This window comes from Triticum aestivum, chromosome 6B (genome assembly GCF_018294505.1).
Source record: "Triticum aestivum cultivar Chinese Spring chromosome 6B, IWGSC CS RefSeq v2.1, whole genome shotgun sequence".
NCBI lineage: Eukaryota > Viridiplantae > Streptophyta > Magnoliopsida > Poales > Poaceae > Triticum > Triticum aestivum.
In genome coordinates this window covers 299,889,368-299,911,730 of record NC_057810.1, presented here as the reverse complement: position 1 = coordinate 299,911,730, position 22,363 = coordinate 299,889,368, and the positions used below count along the sequence as shown (strand labels likewise).

The window sequence follows — 22,363 nt, the reverse complement described above, 5'->3', positions numbered from 1 at the left end:
GGTTGGTACCGGTCTTGTACCGCTCGATTACAGTAAGGTGTCCAGGCAGAGCAGTAGTGGACCGGTTGTGCCGGTGGACCGGTTGTTGACCGATAGTGGACTGGCTGTACCGGTTTTCCTCGGCTGGCACAATCCTCTTCTTCCTTCTCTTCCATGCTTCCCTCCCGGATGGTGTAGTTGTACTCTTGTGTTTGGACTCCTCCTCGTCACCCATAAAGCTCTGACAATACCTATGTATGCATACAAGAGGAGTGTCAAGTAGTATACCATCCTCGAAGGGGTCAAGTGAATACGTGTAAAGGAGATGATTCACCTTTATGTATGTGAGGCAGATGTCGCACGTGTCACTTGCCAAACGGACTCTTGACACGGTGATGTCCGTAGGATGCTCCACATCACAAACACATTAGTCCCTTAACCCATTTGTCTTCAATACTCCAAAACCACTTAGGGGGCACTAGATGCACTTACATTTATGCCTGAAATTTTGCTTGCAAAGTAACATATGGCATCTACCTATGTTGCTCATCCCCTTGATGCACCACTCTGTTAGCGATACTTCCTAGAGTGTTTGTCTAGTTCCTCCAGCAATGGTAAGTTAAGAAGAACCTAAGAACTCCTTCAATTGTATGATCAAAATGTTGGTGTCATTTGTAAAGCCCCTGGACCCCACGTTTTGACAAGCCTTCATTAGGAAATTGCTTTTTGAAGCATGTAGGAGCAGGAAAGGGGGTTCTGTTCATACCTTAAATGGATCAGTCTGAGCCTTCTTGAAGATCTAGGTGCCGAAGCTCCCAGTGATTGGTGATTGATCCCCGCCGGCAAGCAAGACCAGATCCAGTTCAGTACAAAGAATGGAACAACAAAAAAACAGGACACGATTCGATCCTTGCGCTGATTTTCTTACCCGTCGAGGATGTGGGTGTGGTCGCATGGACGACGCTGCCGATGTCCCCGAGCACCCGCATGTTTCCTCCTACCTTCCGCTTCCATGTCCGGCCCGCGGCACCTGCACATCATGAACGAGAAACACGAGTAAAAGCACTACATGAACCCTTTATGAACGATTTAGCAATGAACACAAAATTATAGTATTTAGACATGAGAATACCTTGTATAGAATTTAAAAGTCATAAAAAACGTTACCTCTGGTTTGGGTATCCTGCAAATAAAACAGAGATAATAAATTCCTTATAGCTAATGTGGTGAACATAGCAAATTGATTACATCGGGTTTGATTCCGTGTGCTCTAGCCAAAATAGATCAAATCAACAAGATATCTTATGCTATGAATGGTGATAGTGGTCGCTCATGTTCATCTCGACTGCCGAAATCATGTGCCCTTAGCGGACGTTGTACTCCTCGGCAGTGGCCACTATCAGCGAGCGGCGGCGGCCAAGGCGAAGGGATCCATGCAGATCGTGAGCAACCGTCCATGCACGACTGCGGCAGACCGGAACACGAGTGGGAGGCGGCGGATTCCCCATGGAAGGCCGAGGAGTGGCAGGGGTAGAGGTGTATGCAGGAGGGAGGGAAGAGAAAGGGCTGGTGCTATGGCCCGCGGGACGGGAGGACGTGCCAGTGACGAGGGAAGCGAAGGGCGGAGCGGCAGGAGGCCTAGCGGGTTGATGAGATCCCGTGCAGTAGCTCGCAACAAACCCTAGCTCACGCCAGGAGAGAGAAGGGATGTTCAGATCAAAGAGAGAACGAGAGAAAACCGGCGTGGTAAGAAAAATCGATGAGGAAAGGACATCGTACGAGTGGGAAAGGGTGAGACGAAAATAATTCGGACGAAAATAAACGTAAAGTGAAAGCTATCAAATCCTCCTTTAAAAGTAGGGATCACGTATTTGCTTGGATGAAAGATGAAAGGGTAGGTGATGCGCCCGCGGTGATGCACTCATCATGTCGCTTCCCATTTACGAAAGCATTACCTATGTTTATCAAGCGTTACAGGGGATAGGGGATATACACAAACATGTTCCTAAATTAATAAAAAAACATGTTTCTAAATTGTGACACAGATCGATGGTCCAGAATCTACGTGTCACAAAAGTCCTTCACACAGGGAAGATTTTCGAGAGGTGTATCTCTTGCAGCGCAGCGGGCCAGCAGCAGAGAGAGAAGCCGAAGCTAGTGAGCTGTGTTGTCGTGGAGTGTCGCGTGCGCCTTCTCTTTTCCTTTGCCTTCCTTTTCTCCCACCCCGAGGGGGCATTTTTAAAAACAGGGTAATCCCACCTCGCCTCGGCGCTCCCCAAGCCCCGCAGCATCGCGTACGCGTGCGTATATCGTATGTATCTACAGTGAGGCGGCGCGGGGCGAGGGTTTCGTCTCCGGCAGCGGCGGCGGAGGAGGCTAGATCTGGGAGGGATGGGGAACAGAATAGGAGGGAGGAGGAAGGCCGGGGTGGAGGAGCGGTACACGAGGCCGCAGGGTCTGTACGAGCACAGGGATATCGACCAGAAGAAGCTACGCAAGTTGATCCTCGAGGCCAAGCTCGCGCCCTGCTACCCGGGGGCTGACGACGCCGCGGGGGGTGACCTGGAGGAGTGCCCCATCTGCTTCCTGGTAACAGATCTTTATCCTCTCCCCAGTCTCTCCCCCACCCGCAAATTCCAGATGTTGGTGGTTGCTTGAGTGCCCCGCCTGGTCACGGTGGCTTGCATCTCATTGGGATGGAACGTACGTTTGATGCGCCACTGCGTATTGCTTAGGTCCATTAGTAGTAGTTGCATTTGTTCTGCCGTAGAGTGCCGCTGCCGTGAGCCCGTCAGGGAGGAGGTGCATGAGTATTCACGTGATTGTACTCAACGCCTTCTAATTTATGTCTTTGAATCTTACAATTTCACTCAACCTAGGCACGATTTAATTGTAATTTTCATCATTAAGTAACACAATTCTTTAACACCTTTTCTTTGCAAAACGTAGTAGCACTTGTGCTAGGTGCCTGTGTTTGCATCAGCCACTCTGTCTTGAGAGTTTGTATCTTGGAATCCTTCACGCGCTCAGCACCCATGTGCATGATTCTCCTTTTCAGACACCAGGAAGAGCATGTCCTCTAGTACCCCTTGGTAAATGGCCGCCAACGCCATTTGATCCTTCTTCTCCTCTATGGGTACCTTAGGATCTTTTGGCTCAACACAAAGCAGCATTCCAATTGATGGACCATGCCAAGCAGCTGCTCTTTGTGAGCATAGGATATCTAAGGGAAACAATCTCTCCTTTCTCCATATCTCACTCAAGCTAAGACACAGGGCTCGGATACCAATTGTTAGAATCACTAGCTCTCTAGCTGCTGCCCAGGACTCTCTCTAAAGAGATGTGCTTCACACCCACGTACACAAAGAGCTTACCACTAGTAGGAAGCTTTATTTGATATATCAAGTACTACAAGCTTCATTCTACATATGGGGTGCCTGCTTCTTATGTAGGCTGTGGGGGGGTTCTACAATAGCTGACCTGCTACAGTAGCGACCTACACAGCTCAGCTTAGCTTTGTGCCCTGGAAACTACAGCTAGCTATTACAGCTCACCGTATCTTGTCTTCCTTAACTACTATATAAGTCACCTAAGACCAAAATACCTATAAGGGCTGCTAGTCTGCGACTACAGGACACAAGGATTATCCTAATACATTTTGCCATACTCAAATTGACTTGTTCTACCATTCATGCATCTCTTTGGTATATGACAAGACTAACTCTTAACGCTAGTGGGAAGGAGTATAATTTGACTAATTCAGAAAGAAATGATTGACTAATTGGTCTGAGATATTACACCTTCGATTGAAATCTTTATAGACTCTAGAGAGTTCTTGTGGTGAAACTGTTCATTATGTTGAATCTTTTGGTACTAGAAGTGCTCTTGACCGGCTTGCATAAAGTGCCTGATTCTGGTGAATGGGTTTAGCCGTTGCTTCAGTTTCCAGGATACTTTGGATAGTTCTATCTTGCTTGAAAACTGAAAATGGTATCGACTTTGCGTGCATTTATGTGTCACCAAGTACATTTTTAATGCTACTATAGTTTAATTGTTACTGCAATTAGTGTTACTACAATTGGATTGTTACTGCAATTCTGTTACATTTTATCATTATCTCAAAATTTCTAGATGAATTTTTTGAATGCAAAGATGGACATTATATTATAGGAGTTTCTGTTATTTAGCACTTCTACCATGTCCCGAGTTTTTTAACTCGTTAATAAGATTCTGCTAATTTGGGAACCACTGTAATTTTCCCTGTCCTAAAAAATGCATGTTTTTTTCCTTAATTGTAGTACTACCCAAGCCTTAACCGATCAAAATGTTGCTCGAAAGGGATATGTACAGGTAATGTATCTGTCCTACTAGCTACTACCAGTGATTGTGTGTTACTTGTTAGGTGCAAATTTCCTTACATATCTTGTTTGGTATTTTTGCAGAGTGCTTTCTTCAAATGAAGCCAACTCATACTGCTCGACCTACACAGTATCCTTCATACCATCTCTGTTCTTGTTTCAAATATCCTGTATTGGTAAGTAATGTATGGGCCTTGTCAATTCTCAAGATAACACTTAACCAATAAAGATGCCCATTCTGCAAAACCCCCAACTATGCTGTGGAGTATCGTGGTGTAAAGACAAAGGAGGAAAGGAGCATAGAGCAATTTGTAAGTCTTATTATTCCCTAATGTGTTTGTTTTTGTGTTGATATTAGAAAGCCAAATCATTTACTTTATCTTGTATACATTTTGTTACAGGAAGAACAGAAAGTCATTGAAGCACAGATGAGGATGCGCCAGCAAGCACTTCAAGACGAAGAGGATAAGATGAAAAGAAAACAGAGTAGGTGCTCTTCTAGCAGAACAATCGCTCCAACAACAGAAGTGGAGTATCGAGATATTTGCAGCACATCCTATTCAGGTCTGCACTAGATACGACAAATGTACACATTTAATAATGTCAATTTTCCTGTAGCTTAATCTGATAACTTACAATTTACTATGTTCGTTGCAGTGCCATCGTACCAATGTACCGAGCAAGAAACTGAATGTTGTTCGTCTGAGCCTTCATGTTCTGCTCAGGCTAACATGCGGTCTTTCCATTCTAGGCATACTCGGTATGTTGTTTTATGTTTTATGTTCCATCATACTTGGTATGTTGTTTTATGTTTTATGTTCCATCATACTTTACCAAAGCTCATATTGTTGGACGAATTCATTTTAACAAGAAAATCCATATGCCATTTGTACCAACTGTTCCAAAAGGCTATATACTACACATCAGATGACAGCTACTCTAAAAGCAGGGAGTATCTGAAGCATAAAGTACTAGCCATTCGATTACATGTAGATAACAATGGCTGGCCATTGAATCGAATATAGATGGCAGGCCTACCACCAAGAGCTGCTGGACTTCTGACCCTGAATGTCCTCTGTTATGACCGTCATATTAGGGGCTTAGCCCAGTGGGTTGTGGCCCAAGTTATCTTATCGTTATTAGGGGCTTAGCCCAATTATCTTATCGTTTGCTTAGGAGTCAAGTAAACCTCTCTATATAAGGAGAGGAGATGTATCGATCTAAGGAAGCAAGAAGCAATCAGTATTTGCTCGGCTTCCCTTAGGGAGCCGGGAGACCTAACCCAAGCCACCTCTTGCGTCCGCCGCCGTCGCACCAGCCACAAGGACGGCGCCCAGCCGCCGGCCGCCGCGCAATCTCCTCCGACCTCCTCCCTCCTTCCCTTACAGGCTACACCCTAGACCGGGTAGAACCCTAGTTTCTACCAGTTTGGTATCAGCTAGCTTGGTTTCGACCATGTCATCACCACCACCAAGCCCGTCGCTGCCCCTCGCCACCACCGCCGCCGCGCCATCACCGATCATCTCCACGGCACCGTTGGCCCTTCCCTCGACGCCGATGGGATCCACCGCCGGCGCATCGACCGGCCAGTCGCCGCCCCCCTCCACGGGGCTGCCGCCATCACCCTCCACCACGCCGCTCGTCTACTCCCTGGAGGTGATGACCGGCGTCCTCAACGATCTGGTCGTCGCAGTCCAGGGCATTCGGCCGTTCCTGGCCGGTCCGTACGGGCCGCCAACGCCTCCACCGCTGGCCGTCTCCTCCGGACCGCTGGCCCTGCCCTGGTACTCGGTACCCGCGGCGATCGCCGGGGCCCCGTTGCTCCAGCCGCCGCCCGCCCCCGTGCCATCCTGGCCGCAGTGGCCCACGCTGGCTCTCGCGGCGCCACCCGTGCCCGCCCCAGCGCCACAGTGGCCGCACTGGCCCGCATCGGCCCAGCCGCGCCAATCGCGCCACCCGCGCCGCTCCAGTTTCCACCGCCGCCGCCCAGCTCTGGACCGGGCCAGTCCACACCAGGCAGCCTCTCGATACAGCACGTCCGTTTTCCGCCGTCGCCGTCCCTGATTCCGGCCTGGCTGATCGGGACGTCACTACCGCCAGTCTACATGGAGGCCGGGGAACCACCGGTACCCACGCTGCAGTACGGTGACCCGTCTGGCTCCGCTGGCCCCTACGCCGGCCACTCCACCACCGACCGGGCGCTGCCGTCATCGCTGTCCCGCACCGCCGAGCCAGTCGGCCATGGTGCTCTTGTTAGACCTTTCAGCCTGAGCATTGATAGTTGTGGATGACACTAGGAGAGTTGGGACAATTTTCGTTGGTTTATTTCTCACACAATGCCTTGCCAACTTGAGGGGTTGGGGATACATATTTATAGGCTGCTAGCCAGCCAAGGCATATGCTAAGATGCTGCTAAGATGACAGTCTAAGATGCTAGATGCTAGTCTAAGATGCTAACTGACAGTCCTTGATGGTCAAGAACAGAACTCTATCCTAACAGCCAGTCCTTGATGGTCCAGGACTTTATCCTCCTAACTGCCACAAGGACCATGTGCTGCAGCCCCACAAGGACCCTAGTACACAGACTTATCCATCATTCTCCCCCTAAGTCTTGTACGTCGTCTTGTGGGAGAGTTGAATCATCCCAATCCTGGAGCAAAGTTCGAGGAACTTGACCCTCCCAAGGGGCTTGGTGAGCAGGTCTGCGAGCTGATCCTTGGTGTTGATGTAGCTCGCCTTGATGCTCCCTTCTTCCACACAACTGCGGATGAAGTGATACCTCAGTCGGATGTGCTTGCTTCGTTCGTGGAACACGGGGTTCTTTGCCAGGGCCAGGGCGGACTTGCTGTCCACCAGGAGCTGCACCGTTCTGGTGTCTTGAACGAGAAGATCACCAAGCAGTCGAGCAAGCCAGAGCGCCTGAGTGCAGGCGGTGGAGGCCGCTATGTACTCAGCCTCACAGCTGGACAGGGCCACCACCTGCTGCTTGACTGATTGCCAGCTCATGAGACACTTGCCGAGGAAGAGGAGGATCCGGCTCGTGCTCTTGCTGGTGTCGATGTCGCCGGCGTGGTCGCTGTCGCTGTACCCGACGAAGTGTGCCGCCCCAGGACACCTAGGGTAGTGGAGGCCATGGTCGAGGGTCCCTGCTATGTAGCGGACGATCCTCTTCACTGCCTGCTGGTGTTCCGATGTTGGTCGCTCCATGAACCGACTGACATAGCTGACGGAGAATGCCAAGTCCGGCCGTGTGTGAGTGAGGTAGCGAAGGCTCCCCACAAGGCGTCGGTACTGCGTAGCACCACTTCCTCCGTCGTGCTGTCGCGGCTCAGTTTCAGCCTCTCCTCCATCGGAGTGAGAGCTGGATGGCAGTCGGTGAGCCCAGCTAGCTCAACGATGCGCTTGGCGTAGGCGGACTGTCGAAGCGCGATCCCGGAGTGGTCCTGGTGCACCTCAATCCCTATATAGAAGGAGAGGAGCCCCAGGTCACTCATCTGGAACGTGGCCTTCATGTCTTCCTTGAACGCCGCCACCTCTGCATCTTTGGTGCCGGTGATCACCAGGTCGTCAACGTAGACGCCCACCAGCAGGGCATTTCCTCCACTCCCTCGTCGGTAGACGGCAGCCTCATGCGGGCTCTGCTCGAAACCCATCTTCTTCAGCGTGGAGTCCAGCTTGGCGTTCCACGCCCTGGGTGCCTGCCGAAAGGCCATAGAGAGCCTTGCGCAGGCGGAGCACCTTGCCCTCCTGGCCGGGAATCGTAAACCCCGGTGGCTGATGCACGTAGACTTCCTCCTTCAAGTCGCCGTTGAGGAATGCCGACTTAACGTCCATGTGGTGGACACGCCAGCCCTCCTGGGCAACCAGCGCAAGGAGAAGTCGCACGGACTCCATCCGTGCCACGGGAGCGAAAGCGTCGTCGAAGTCGACTCCTTCCTGCTGCAAGAAGCCTCGGGCCACCAAGCGAGCCTTGTGCTTGGTGATGGCGCCGGCTCCATCCCTCTTCAGCTTGAACACCCACTTAAGGGTGATTGCGCGGTGACCTCGAGGGAGATTAGCAAGCTCCTAGGTGCGGTTTTGCTCGACCGCATCCATCTCCAACTGCATCGCGGCGCGCCATGCCGCGTCTCTCTCGGCCTCTGCAAAGGACCGTGGTTCGCCGTCTTCACACGCGAGCTGTAGCTGCGCCTCCAGGTCACGTGGCACCAGTCCTGGCACCGGCTGGTCGCCGAGCAGATTATCCATCATACGGTACCGCAGCGGTTCGCCGTCATACCACGCGTCGATACGCTCCTCGTCGTGAGTGAGCGCGGAAGCGAACTTCATCGGGTTGTGCTCTGCGTGAGCTGGTGCTGATGAAGACGAGCCCGGAGTGGCGACCGCCGGGACTGGAGTATGCGGCGTCGCCGGTTGTGGTGTCGTCGGTGTAGCAGGCGCCGGAGTCGATGTAGTTGGGGCCGGAGTAGACGTGCCCGGTGAAGAGGAGCTGCTTGCTCCCCCAGCTTCCTTGAAGTGGGCGTACTCGACAATGAAGTCGTCATACGTCGGCGTCGAGCCGTCGTCCACCGCCTTGTCCCATTGCCACCCTCGCCCTTCGTTGAACACGACGTCTCGCGCTGTGCGCACACGTTGTGTCTTTGGGTCGAGGATGCGGTAGGACTTTGAGCCCTCCGCGTAGCCGATGAAGACTCCCGGAGTGCTCCTGTCGTCGAGCTTGCCGATGTGGCCGAGCTCCTTGGCGAACGCAAGGCAGCCAAAGACCCGCAAATGACAGACCGCCGGCTTCTGCCCATGCCAGGCCTCGTACGGAGTTCTGCCGTCGAGTGCCTTAGTAGGAGAGCGGTTGAGGATGTAGACGGCCGTTAGCACCGCCTCTCCCCAGAAGACAACCGGCATCCCTCTCTGCTTGAGGAGAGCCCGAGCCATCCCCACAACCGTCTGGTTGCGCCGCTTGACGACGCCGTTTTGCTGCGGGCTGTACGGCGCGGAGTAGTGGCGCTGGATGCCCTCATCAGCGCAGTACGACGCGAATTCAGCTGCCGTGAACTCGCCGCCGTTGTCAGTGCACAACACGCGCAATTTGCGGCCGCTCTCCGCCTCCACACCAACTTGCGCGCGCCTGATGGCGTCCGCCGCTTCTCCCTTACTGCCGAGGATCATCACCCACATGTAGCGGGAGAGATCATCGACGAGCAGCAGGAAGTAGCGTCGACCTCCTGGTGTGGCTGGCGTCACCGGGCCGCACAGGTCTCCGTGCACGAGCTCCAGCTTCTCCTTAGCCCGAAAACTCGCCTGTTGGGGAAAGGGGAGTCGTCTCTGCTTTGTCAGCACGCAGATGTCGCAGAACTGCTCCACATGGTCGAGGCATGGCAGGCCTCGCACCATCTCCTTGGCACTTAGACGCTTCAGGGCCTCAAAGTGAAGGTGCCCAAATCGCTCATGCCACTGCCACGCCTCGTCGTCTCGACGGACAGCGAGACAGACCGGTTGTGCCACCTGCACATCAAGGACGTAGAGTCGATTTTCACCTCTGGGCACCTTGGCGAGAAGGCGACGCTGGCGATCCCAGATGCGTAGGACCCCATGCTCAATCAGCACGCGTGAGCCGTTCTCATCCAGCTGTCCCAAGCTGATGATGGAATTTGAGTAAAGTGCACCCTAGGTCCTCGAACTATTTTGAAGGTGTCACATAAGTCCTTAAACTATGAAAAGTGTCATCCAGGTCCTCAAAAATCCTTGAAGTGCAATATGTGTGTACGTATGTGACACATTTGAAATAGTTCAAGGACCTACATGACACCTCTAAAATAGTTTGAGGACTTGGATGACACGCATATTGCACTTTGAGAACCTGAATGACCCTTTTCATAGTTCGAGAACCTACATAACACCTTTAAAATAGTTTGAGGACCTTTGATGCACTTCACTCATGGAATTTCTTAGCGCGGGGATGTAGTAGACACCGGTGAGCAGCCGGTGCTCTCCCATCTTGGTGGTGAAGATGACGGAGCCGACGCCCTTTATCTCCACAGCGGAGGCATCCCCGAACTTGACGGAGCCTCGCGCATCGGAGTCGAGCTCGGCGAAGAATTCCCTTCGACCGGTCATGTGGTGGGTGGCGCCGGTGTCGAGGCACCACCCCGTAGCCTTGTCCTTCCCGGAGCCGTCGCCGAGAAGAGCGTGTGCTTTTGGCTCATCGAGGTGGATGAAAGCCTTTGCGACTGGAGTCGCCGAGGGTAGCTCAATGCTTGCATGCGCCATGAATTGAGCCGTCTCCTCCTCCTTCGCCTGTGCGACGTGAGCCTGGCCTTGTCGTGGTTGCCGACACTCATTGGCCCAATGGCCAAACCGGCCACAGTTGTGGCAACTGTTGTCTTGTGCCGGCTTGGGCTTGCCAGCGGCGCCGTCCTTGGCGCCTCCGCGGGCGTCACCTTCGGCACGTCCTTGTGCCCTGCCCGGGGGGCCTCTTCGCGCCTTACGCTGCTTGCCACGCTTGCGGCCGCCCGTCGAGGAGGAAGGCTCCCCCTTCCTCCTGTCACCAAGGCTGGGATCCCACTGCTCCCGAGTTAGGAGCAGCTTCCCGCCGGTGGTGACGGGCCCCGAGGGGGGTTGTGGCTCGTCGGTGTCGACGACCTTGAGACGGCCTATCGCCTCCTCGATCGTCATCGTGGAGAGGTCCAGCAACGACTCGATCGAGCGAGCCATCTGCTTGTACTTCTCGGGAATGCACCGAAAAAGCTTCTCGACAGCTCTCTCCTCGGTGTAGGTGGCATCGCCAAACTTCACCATCTTCTGCAGCAGAGTGTTGAGACGGAGAGCAAAGTCATCAACGTCCTCACCTGGCTTGAAGCCTAGGTTCTCCCACTCCTTACGAAGTGCCTGCAGGGTGGACTTGCGAGCACGGTCGCTGCCGATGCGTGCTGCGGCGATGGCGTCCCAAGCCTCCTTGGCAGTCCGCTTGTTGGAAAGCGAGAACTGCATCTTGGGCGGGACTGCGGCGATGAGGGCGTCCAGTGCCCGTCGATCCTCTAGGTGGTCGACGTTGCTGTCCTGGACTGCCTCCCACATGCGCCGCACCTGGAGCCTGACCTTCATGATCCCGGCCCACTCGACGTAGTTGGTTTTAGTGAGGGTAGGCCACCCAACACTGGAACCAACATCTCTGACCACAGTCCGGACCTCGTAGAGGCCGCGGTCCTGGTCGTTGCAGCCGCCGTCGCGGTGCGCGCCTCCACCTGGAGCGCGGGCGTGCTCGGCTGCCCACTGCGCCGTCCGCTCCTGCGCCACTTTGGCGCGATCTGCGTCGGTGCCGTCGTCCGCAGGCGCGGAGCTGCCGGGGCTGCCGCGGAGTGCCTTGGCATCCGCCGTAGCCTCACGGGCTGCTTCTGCTGCTGCTGCTGCTTCTACCTCCGCCCTGGCTGCTTCTACCTCCGCTCTGGCTGCTGCCAGCATCGCTGCAGCCAGCCTCGACACTCTTGCCGCCGCAGCAGCTGCTGCTACAGCCGCTCGCTCACGCTCCTCTGCCACGGCGCGCTCGGCCTCCTGCCGGCGCCGCATGCTCGAGGTAGCCGTGTGCTGAGAGCGACCTGCAGACATGGCTCGCTGCAGGGGGGCTGTTGCGTGAAGAGGAGGCCGATGAAGACGAGCTGCTGCTCAACAGTCCGGAGGGAGGAAGGTAACCAGAGGCAGACGGAGCAGCTGCTGCTACCGACTTGGGCTGCTCACAGGAAATGCTCAGGGTACAGGTTAACCTGGCTCTGATACCACTTGTTAGACCTTTCAGCCTGAGCATTGATAGTTGTGGATGACACTAGGAGAGTTGGGACAATTTTCGTTGGTTTATTTCTCACACAATGCCTTGCCAACCTGAGGGGTTGGGGATACATATTTATAGGCTGCTAGCCAGCCAAGGCATATGCTAAGATGCTGCTAAGATGCCAGTCTAAGATGCTAGTCTAAGATGCTAACTGACAGTCCTTGATGGTCAAGAACAGAACTCTATCCTAACAGCCAGTCCTTGATGGTCCAGGACTTTATCCTCCTAACTGCCACAAGGACCATGTGCTGCAGCCCCACAAGGACCCTAGTACACAGACTTATCCATCAGCTCTGACCCGGACGCGGCCACGGTTCGCCAAGATTGACTTCGCCACTTATGACGGCACAGAGGACCCCCTCAACTGGCTCAACCAGTGCGAGCAATTCTTCCGCGGGCAGCGCACACTCGCGTCGGATCGCACTTGGCTCGCCTCTTACCATCTCCGCGGTGCAGCACAGACATGGTACTACGCCCTCGAGCAGGACGAGGGCGGCATGCCCCCGTGGGAGTGCTTTCGCGAGCTGTGCCTCCTTCGTTTTGGGCCACCGATCCGCGGGAGCCGCCTGGCGGAGTTGGGCCGTCTACCCTTCACCTCCACGGTGCAGGACTTCGCCGACCGCTTCCAGGCCCTGGCGTGTCACGCGCCGGGTGTGACGGCACTATAGTGGGCCGAGCTCTTTGTCGGGGGCCTTCCAGACCACATCCACATGGACGTCGAGTTGCAGGGACCCCAGGACCTCCAGACGGCCATGTACTACGCCCGCGCGTTCGAGCGCCGTGTGGTGGCCATCCAGCAGGCATCACCATCCCGGGCTGCCGGGCCGCTACCCGGGCCGGATGTTCCCGCACAGGGTCGGCCTGCTCAGGCTTCCGCGGCACCCCTTGCCGCGACCGCGGCGCGCTCGTTCCGCCGGCTCACCTCGGCCGAGCTACTCGAGCGTCGCCGCCAAGGGTTGTGCTTCAACTGCGACGAGCCCTACACGCCCGGCCACGTCTGCCCGCGACTCTTCTACCTGGAGGCTGCAGACTACATTGAGGAGGACGTCGTCGCCGCCGACCCAGCTGCAGCGAAGGTGTTTGACGCTGGTTGACCACCGCGAGGAGTTCAGCAAGCGCTTCCCCACCTTACAGCTCGAGGACGAGCTGTTTGTACAGGCGGGGAGAAGTGTTATGACCGTCATATTAGGGGCTTAGCCCAGTGGGTTGTGGCCCAAGTTATCTTATCGTTATTAGGGGCTTAGCCCAATTATCTTATCTTTTGCTTAGGAGTTAAGTAAACCTCTCTATATAAGGAGAGGAGATGTATCGATCTAAGGAAGCAAGAAGCAATCAGTATTTGCTCGGCTTCCCTTAGGGAGCCGGGAGACCTAACCCTAGCCACCTCTTGCGTCCGCCGCCGTCGCACCAGCCGCAAGGACGGCGCTCAGCCGCCGGCCGCCGCGCAATCTCCTCCTCCCTCCTCCCTCCTTCCCTTACAGGCTACGCCCTAGACCGGGTAGAACCCTAGTTTCTGCCATCTTCACTTTACACTTGCATTCTGCGTTCCAATCGTTTGTGTAATCCACCCTGCTCTACACCATTCAAGTTAACATAGCACTAGAGTTACTGTAAGGTTGGCTCCTACTGGATACGGAGCTTTATTCTATGATTATTACAAAATGATTTAGTTTATTAAAAATCACAAGTGGAGTTTATAGTTATTTCCTGTCTAAATTGAATGTTCTTTAGTTAGTCAATGGCTCAATGCGGGAAAGAATACTTGTATTTTGATCATGCTTTGAGTGTGCCAACCCAACTTGGCTAATATCTACAATGAACACCATATACTGATCTTCTCTATGATTGTGGTGGAATAATTGGTACAAAGCAATCATTTTGAACAATTTTGTACAATTTTGTTCGAGGGGAACGATCTTAAGAAGGAATTAGTTTTTTAAGTCATTTTCTGTTCAGATTGAATGCTCTGTAGTTGGCCTATGCAGGAAAACAATGAGTGTGCCGACCCCAGTTGAGCTAACGGCTACACATCAACACTGTATTCTTACCTTCCCTATGAGTGCAATAAAATAATTGGTCTTCAACCCAAGGGTGAAAACCAGACAGGTTGGCCTTTGCGGCAAAACAATGTTTATATGTTGTTTGTTGCGTGTGCCAAACCTTGTTGACCTAACCGCTACACCTTAAACTATATTTGTACCTTCTCTATGTAAAGGAATAATTGATCTTCAACCCAAGGGTGAACGCCAGGCAGTTTTGGTTATTAATTTAGCACAAAAATTCTCTACGCACTTGTAAAAGGAGCGACCTTCTCTTTTTGGGGACTTTCTTGCACATTACAACATTAGAGAGTTCAGACCTGAAAGTTTCAAATACTGACAGATTGCATAGACCAGTAGCATCTCTTTGGGTAATGTGTCATGTTGGATTGATGGCTAAACTGGTAGGATGCTCATCAATACACCAAGCTTGTGGTTCGTTGTGGAAGTCCTATCGGTCCAAAACACAAATGGTTACGGAAGGATCAATTACTGACATAACCCTAATTACTGAAAAGTAGATAAAAGTAAATGTCAGTATTCTTCTCTGTTTTATTGAGAGGGGCAGCCCCTTTATATAGTAGACAAGACTTGACCAACAAGCCGGTAAATCTATTCAAACTCTAATACAATCTCTAAACTGGCTGGACTCTTTCCTAACAGAGTTGCTTCATCAACTAGGACTCGGGATAAGACTCCATGTTTTGATGGGCTGGCCCACACAACATCTCTCCCATCCTTGAAAAACAGCTTGTCTGCAAGCTGCAGGTTATCAATTACCTCCCAGGGGACCTTGGGTGTTACTAGTTGTGGAGTTATCTTGGTCGTAGTGATCAGCCTCGATGAAGAGAAGCTGCGCGCACAGGTGACCCCGAACATAAATCTCATCACAGTTGAAGCAAAGGCCTTGAGGACGGCGTTCTGCTAACTCAACTGGAGTGAGGTGCTGAACCTGCCGTGGCGGGGCTGGCTCTGGAGTGGTCCACAACAGAACATGTGCTAGTGGTGCTGGCGGGAAAGGTATTGTAGCTGTGTTGACTGCAGGAAGATCGGAGGGGCAGAAGGGTCTTGTAGGCCCAGAAGGCTGGTGTGATGACGCTGTTAGAGGGTAAGGCCGCTGCTCATAGGCCTTGGCGACGGAGATGGGGATGTGGAGGTCAGATGGCCGTTGAAGTTCGACGTCAATGCGAAGACCACCGGGCAGCCCTGTTGTGTACAGAAACCGTTGTTGGGACGGTGTTAATGGCTCATTGTTGCGACACATAGCGCTAGAAACCTGCTAGTGTAGTCTGTGACCGAGGAAGTGAACAGCAGACGCACAAACACACCCAAGGCATTTGCGTGAAGTGACGGCACAAATTGAACGTGGCAAGCCTCCTTGGACCACTCCCATGTCGGCATGCCGAAATTGCCTTGAGCTGTAAGTACCAGAATTAAGCGTCATTTGGTGAGGTGGTAGGCTGCAGTGCGCTGTCCACATAAAACTGCTCGCACCTATTGAGCCAACCAAGAGGATCGACCAAGCCATCATATATTGGGAATTCAAGGTTGTGGAAGCGGGGCACGGCGGAACCCGAATCAGAGCCGAGGTGATGGTTAGGCAGGGTTAGAAGGGAGGTGAAGGGCGGGTGGATCCATAGATGGGTTGTGGAGGGGGGCATGGCCATAATGGCGTATGAAATCGGTTGGCAGGTGGAGGCGTGAAGGTGGTAGAGGCGGCGGCGAAAATCTGCGGCTGCTGCTGCTGATGGTTGGGTTGCTTCTGCGCTGATAGGTGGGTGAAAAATTGGTGTGGGATTTGGGCTGCAGAGTGGGAGTGCCAAGTGGCCCAGATTGATGTTAGGGGGTGGCTGTGGTAAGTAAGGAGATGGTTGGAGGTGGTAAAAGGGTGTTGACGGCTGAGGTGGTTGGCAGCGATTGCCACAGGTTGTGTTGCAAGGGGAAGTAGAAGGTGGAAAGCAGGAAAGTGAATGGGTAGTGGGGGTGGGCAATCTGCCTGGCGGGTGGAGTCTGCCGACGGTGGCGATTCCCTTGCTGGAAAAAAGGGATACCGGAGGTTCTGTTGGCGAACGGAAGCACCAGGGGCGCGTTGTTGCTGGGTAGGAGGGCCTCAAACGGGGAAGTGGCATCATGAGCGGCTGCTGCAGCCGATAGAATATGGCGGCGGGGGCAGGGCCGGCGGCCTTTGCTTGAGCGCCGTCAAGCGCTGCATCAGTCCGGTGAGGAGCGCCTAGTCCTCCGCTCGTTGGCGTGTGAAGGTCTCCAATTGCTTTGTGATGATCGTCATCTGCTCCACTGCCTTGATCTCAGTTTCTTTGCCCGTGATGGCTCAGATACCAAATTGGAAGGATCTTCTACTGACATAACCCTAATTACTGAAAAGTAGATAAAAGTAAACGACAACATTCTTCCCTGCTCTATTGAGAGGGGTCGGCCCTTTATATAGTAGACAAGACTTGACCAACAAGCCGGTAAATATATTCAAACTCTAATACGATCTCTGAAGTGACTGGAATCTTTCCTAACAACGTTGCTTCATCAACTAGGACTCTAATTAAGGGATAAGACTCCACGTTTGATGGGCTGGCCCACATAACAGGTTAACTACTTGTCTGGCGTGTACACTAAAGCCTATCAGTATCTCAGTAATTGAAATTACCTCTTATCCTTGAGCTAGGTTGTCAAATTGAATCCTCCATGCTTCAGTTGCTGAAAGGTACAAAACGTTTCCAGGATAGTTTTTTTTATGCTACGTACTAGTAAATGACAGGATCTGTTCAGTTCGGACTAAACAAGGGGGCTCTTTTGTAACCGTGCAACTGCAGAAACTGATAGAGTTTGGAGAAAATGCTCGAGCCAGAATGAAGTTGAGGTTCCAAAGAGCATTTGGCCGAATCTTGGTTTTCCTCTTAAGGTCCTTTATCAGAAGATTGGTGTGCTGTACTGGTAGTTAGTTTATACTTCCACTGGGGCCCTGGTTTGGAGGGTATCATTCCAGCATAAAACTGCAGAATCTTAAGCTTTATTATGAGCATGGGTATGACTGGACGGAATTCAAAGAAAATTAGACCCCTTTCATGTTGAAACCTGAAACTTCTCATCAGCATCTCATGGAAGCGTTGCTTTTGGAAAAAGTAAACTAAGTAATTAATAGTCTTACACGAAAAAGCCTTAATCTTTTGGTTGAATATGAGCATGTTTTACTTTGAAATGGAGGTAAAAGATTTACCTCATTCCCTTAATTAGATGAGAATTTAGTCATGACATGGACAAAGCCAAACAAAGCAGCCAAAAAGAGCCCAACAAGAAAAAAGCCTACTTTCGTGGTAGGATGCTCCCTAGATGTGCCCCCCCCCCTCCCCGCGAGTCAACAATTGGCGCCTCCTTCTTGTATTAAGCATATATAGCATTATGCGATCATGGTCAAGGTAATCCTTCATGTTGTAGGTGTGTGACATTATGTAAATTGTCTTTTCATTACAGTGATGATAACATAGACATGAACATAGAGGACATGATGGTTATGGAAGCGATTTGGCGTTCAATTCAGGTAAAGTAAATGGTTCTTATATGTCCCTTGAATGAACAGTATTTGGTTTGTGCAAGATGTATGATTTGAATAATATTATGATGCGACTTGTTGGATCAAATTGTTTTCTATATGAGCTGCGGAAAACATGACGATTATTTTCTTTGTTCTTACTGTTTTCTCTCTGTCCTTCAAGTTGACAGTAGTTCATTTGTGTTACTGTTCTACAAACAGTATGCTGGTAGTTAATGACGATGTCCCACTTGTTTTTGTTATTTCCCTTCTTACAGTATATTTGAAGGTAGGAGTATCAAGACACGATTATTATTGTTGCAGACAATTCCTGCTGAAACATGCATATACTCCCTCTATAAAGAAATCACTTTACAGAGGGAGTAGTTCCTAACCGTGTGCTTGTTAGTTTTTAATGGTTATTACAAGATTAAGCGAAGAGATTGAGATCAACTGCAAAATAAGGTGATCTTTGCAGGCTTTGCCATCCTGGATCAGTCGACGCGAAACAAATAATCTTGATTTTCATAAGAGGCTAGACTGCCTTTAGTTTCCTTAACCTTTTTCAGTTGACCATATGTTCTTAAGTAAAGTTTCACTTTCGCACTCATGATTAAAGTTTTGATTTTAAATTGTTTTGAATTGATAAACATATTTTGTGTTATAGTACACACTTATTTTCTTCTAGAACTGTTGCGATGGGGTTTATCTTTTAAACTGGATATTGATGCGCAATCTACTTGTCCTGACAAATTCTTCGAAGTACTGCCATTACTTTGTATTTTTGTACTCATCCTATAATAGACAAAATAATTTAATTGTCATCTGAGCCTAGACTACCAATGTTTTTTTCAATTAAGCGTATGTTCCAAATTAGTCTCACCTTTTATCTTGGAAGTTTGATTTTAAATTGTTTTGATTTCATAAAGAAACATAACTCATGTTACAGGAGACCATATATTTTCTTCTAGAATTGTTGAGATGCAATTTATCTTCTAAACTGGATGTTGTTCAGATGGCAATCTAAAAGTTGTGTCAAATTCCTTCTAAGTAATGCATGTACTTTGATTGTTTGCACGGCACCCTGCTGAATTAGGAAAATTCGTGGATCATCTTATAGTACAGAAAAGTTTGAATACGTATATGTTTGTAATATTATGTTGACATTCTCTCTTAGCAGGAGCAAGGAAGTATAGGAAATCCTGCTTGTGGGAGTTTTATGCCTTTTGAGCAACCAACGTGTGAGAGGCAGGCATTCGTTGCAGCTCCTCCTCTAGAAATACCCCATCCTGGTGGATTTTCTTGTGCTGTTGCTGCTATGGCTGAGCACCAGCCATCAAGCATGGATTTCTCTTACATGACTGGTAGTAGTGCGTTCCCAGTCTTTGACATGTTCCGCCGACCGTGCAACATTGCTGGTGGAAGCATGTGTGCTGTGGAGAGTTCACCAGATAGCTGGAGCGGGATAGCGTCAAGTTGCAGCAGAAGGGAAGTGGTAAGAGAGGAAGGAGAGTGCTCAACTGACCACTGGTCAGAGGGTGCAGAGGCCGGGACAAGCTACGCCGGCTCGGACATCGTGGTGGATGCGGGGACAACGCCACCGTTGCCTGTTACTGACAATTACAGTATGGTTGCAAGCCATTTCCGTCCTGAGAGCATCGAAGAACAAATGATGTATTCCATGGCTGTTTCTTTAGCAGAAGCTCATGGTAGAACGCACACGCAAGGGTTGGCATGGTTGTAACGCTATGATTGTGACGTTTCCTGCCTTCTCTCCCGCACTATCGTTGTTCTGCTCCCCTTCTGCTCTTTTTTGCCACCCCGTGTTCGGCCGTTTTGTTTCTCCTTTTTGCATGTGTTGCATCATGGTTTGATATAGTTCCCGCTATAGCTCTCCATTATCGCTTATATGTTGTAAAATGGAATATGAGGAAGAAATAGAAAAGAGAATGGGTCAGTGTTCTTAATGCCAAAAGAAGGATGCAAAAATGTTTCGGGTTGACCCTTGTGAGCTGCAGGTGTATTTCCTATTTTGGGTGACTAATTACGACCTGTCGTGCAGTTGATGGATGGGGTGATTAAAATGCGCGACTCCAAAACTCCCTCGAACAAAATCCTCTCGCCCAACTCGCTGGCTTGATGAAGCCTATTCGCTCCCATTGGCGTTACTCCTATGAAGGATGCCTGCCTTCCCATTGGCATTATTCCTATGAAGGATGTGCCTTTACTATAACCGCAAAGTTCATGTCCGGAGCCTTGAAAAAGGTGACCTTATTCCTCGTCGGATTCAGTCTATGAAGGGATTAAACAAGTAGACTGAAGGGATTAAACAAGTTGATATTGAAATCGGAAGGCCGTTACCAGGTAGTTCAAGTCACTAGACCTGGCGGTCCATCTAGAGACTGAAGATGATACTTCAGTGCAAAACTCATAGAATATTGAGCATCTTCGCAACATGAGGCATGGTTGCCGGCCTGCCTGGCAACCTCTTTGGTAGAAGTTGTCCGGCAAGATATGTAATCCTTTGTATAAAGTCAGGCAGACCTTGTGCATAAAGCTAAGTGTTTCACAACTCTTTGTCAAAGTACATATTTACTTATGTATGATGCATGCAATGTTGTACTGCATTCTACCTTGTATGAAATGCTTAATGAGTTATCAAGGTCTCTAGCCTTCTCTTTCTTTTCTTTCTTTTTCTCAAAGGACAGAAGGGTTCCTCGCGTACAAGTTTCCCGGGGAGAGTGATGGTGTGGATACCAAGTGATGTTCAGGTTATCATTTACGATAGGAAGTACATCAAAGAAAAGCTAAGTTGGAAAACTTTCAAACAAATTTCTTTGTTGTAGTTTCTATTTTCCTTGAACGATTTTAGCCTTTGTACGAAAAAACTACACGCGAAGGAATCTTGTCGCGATCGATTGCGCTCTTACTTTGTTACGAGTCTGCTCAACAACTTAAGTACCTACATCGAAGCCGTCAAGTGTGATCTTGCCGACAGCGGCACTTCCAACAGGCTGCTAAGGATCCGTTCCCCAAGCGCTCGCGGCAAGAGTGTGTGCACCGACAAGTTTCCGACAAACTTAGGATATAGAAACATGTGAAGGTAGAATAAAACAAGGAAGATAGCATACATTCATCCAATAGCACAAGCTATATTACATCAAAAGCATAGTGTAGCTCTAACTTAGGATAACTGTCTTTCACATGAACGACACTTGCGACAAGGAATACCGGAGAGGCTAGTTCATGAGCTGGCCCTGAGTCTTGGAGATTCCGCCAACCCTATTGGCAATTGGAGCGACAAGCGCTTCGACGGCGCTGGTGTTGGTCCCCTTCGGCAAGCTAGTGAAGACCTTGGAGAGATCGATGCCGGGATTGCGATGCATGATCTTGGCAAGTACTTTGAGCAACACGTCATGGCAAAGCTTGCGGGACTCACCGGCAAACTGGTCAGCTCGGTCTTCGGATGCTTCTCCAGTGCGGTAATGAAGCTGTCAAAGAAAATACGCTTGCAGCCTCTTGCTCGTTGTCGGAGAAGATATAACTCCACATATCCATGATGGCCAGTTGTGCACTGAGACGTTCTCCAATGTCGACAATGCGAGTTGTCCAAAGTTGTAGGATCTTTTTCAGTTCATTGAAGGTGTTCTCGGTATTGTAGAGCGAGAACTTCTCGTTTTGCTAGTTTATCAGCAAGTTTTTCTCCCTGGCTTTGCCGGCCTCAAGGTCCTCCTCCAGAGTGGAAAGCTTCAGCTTGAGATCAGCATTGGTGTCATCACACGCAGTGAGCACTTTGGTCTTGGTTGATAGTGACGTTTGTAGCTCCGCCAAGGTGTGAGCTATCTTCTGCGCATCTTCTTTGAGCACCAAGATCTCCTTGTTATAGAAAGCCAGATCTTCTTTGAGCTTTTCCACCTTGGCTTCCAAATCCACCTCGACGACCTTGGCAGCTTCGGTAGTCTTGACAGCCTCTTGGAGCTTGCCAGCGTGATCTAGGGCTTGAGTTTTAATGACCTTCTTATGTTTCTCTTCTAGCTCCTGGGTCCACTGCGCAACGAGGGTCTGAACTTACTCATCCTTACCGCGAAGCTTGGCGGCAAGTGATTCTTCTCTGGCGGCAAGATCCATTTCTCTAGCATCAAGCTGCACCTTGAGTTCAGCTAGCTTGCCGTCCAGAGCTGCTGCTTCCTTCTTAGCAGCGGCAAACTCATCCTCCTGTCCCTTGATAATTTGAACCTTATCCTCACACCATGATGTCTACTACGCAACCTTCTTCTTGTAGACTCGTGTTGGGCCTCCAAGCGCAGAGTTTTGTAGGACAGTAGCAAATTTCCCTCAAGTAGATGACCTAAGGTTTATCAATATGTGGGAGGCGTAGGATGAAGATGGTCTCTCTCAAACAACCCTGCAACCAAATAACAAAGAGTCTCTTGTGTCCCCAACACACCCAATACTATGATAAATTGTATAGGTGCACTAGTTCGACGAAGAGATGGTGATACAAGTGTAATATGGATGGTAGGAACATATTTTGATAATCTGAATAAATAAAACAGCAAGGTAACAAGAAATAAAAGTGAGCAAAAAAACAGTATTGCAATGCTTGAAAACAAGGCCTAGGGTTCATACT

General features: G+C 50.5%; 1 protein-coding gene across 2 annotated transcripts; it reads left to right on the top strand.

Annotated features, from left to right (window-relative positions):
• The first annotated feature begins 2,212 nt into the window (after nt 1-2,212).
• Nucleotides 2,213-19,708, top strand: LOC123137004 (E3 ubiquitin-protein ligase GW2). 2 transcript variants are annotated; one of them, XM_044556535.1, is made up of 8 exons: nt 2,213-2,568; nt 4,278-4,329; nt 4,422-4,467; nt 4,567-4,648; nt 4,739-4,901; nt 4,995-5,097; nt 17,676-17,742; nt 18,911-19,708. In XM_044556535.1, the coding sequence occupies exons 1-8, from the start codon at nt 2,371-2,373 to the stop codon at nt 19,475-19,477; spliced, it is 1,278 nt and encodes a 425-aa protein (XP_044412470.1). In that variant the 5' UTR covers nt 2,213-2,370; the 3' UTR covers nt 19,478-19,708. The 2 variants fall into 2 exon arrangements, with proteins under 2 accessions (XP_044412470.1, XP_044412471.1); XM_044556536.1 differs by having other exon boundaries at nt 2,215-2,568; nt 18,914-19,708.
• The last annotated feature ends 2,655 nt before the right edge of the window (nt 19,709-22,363 follow it).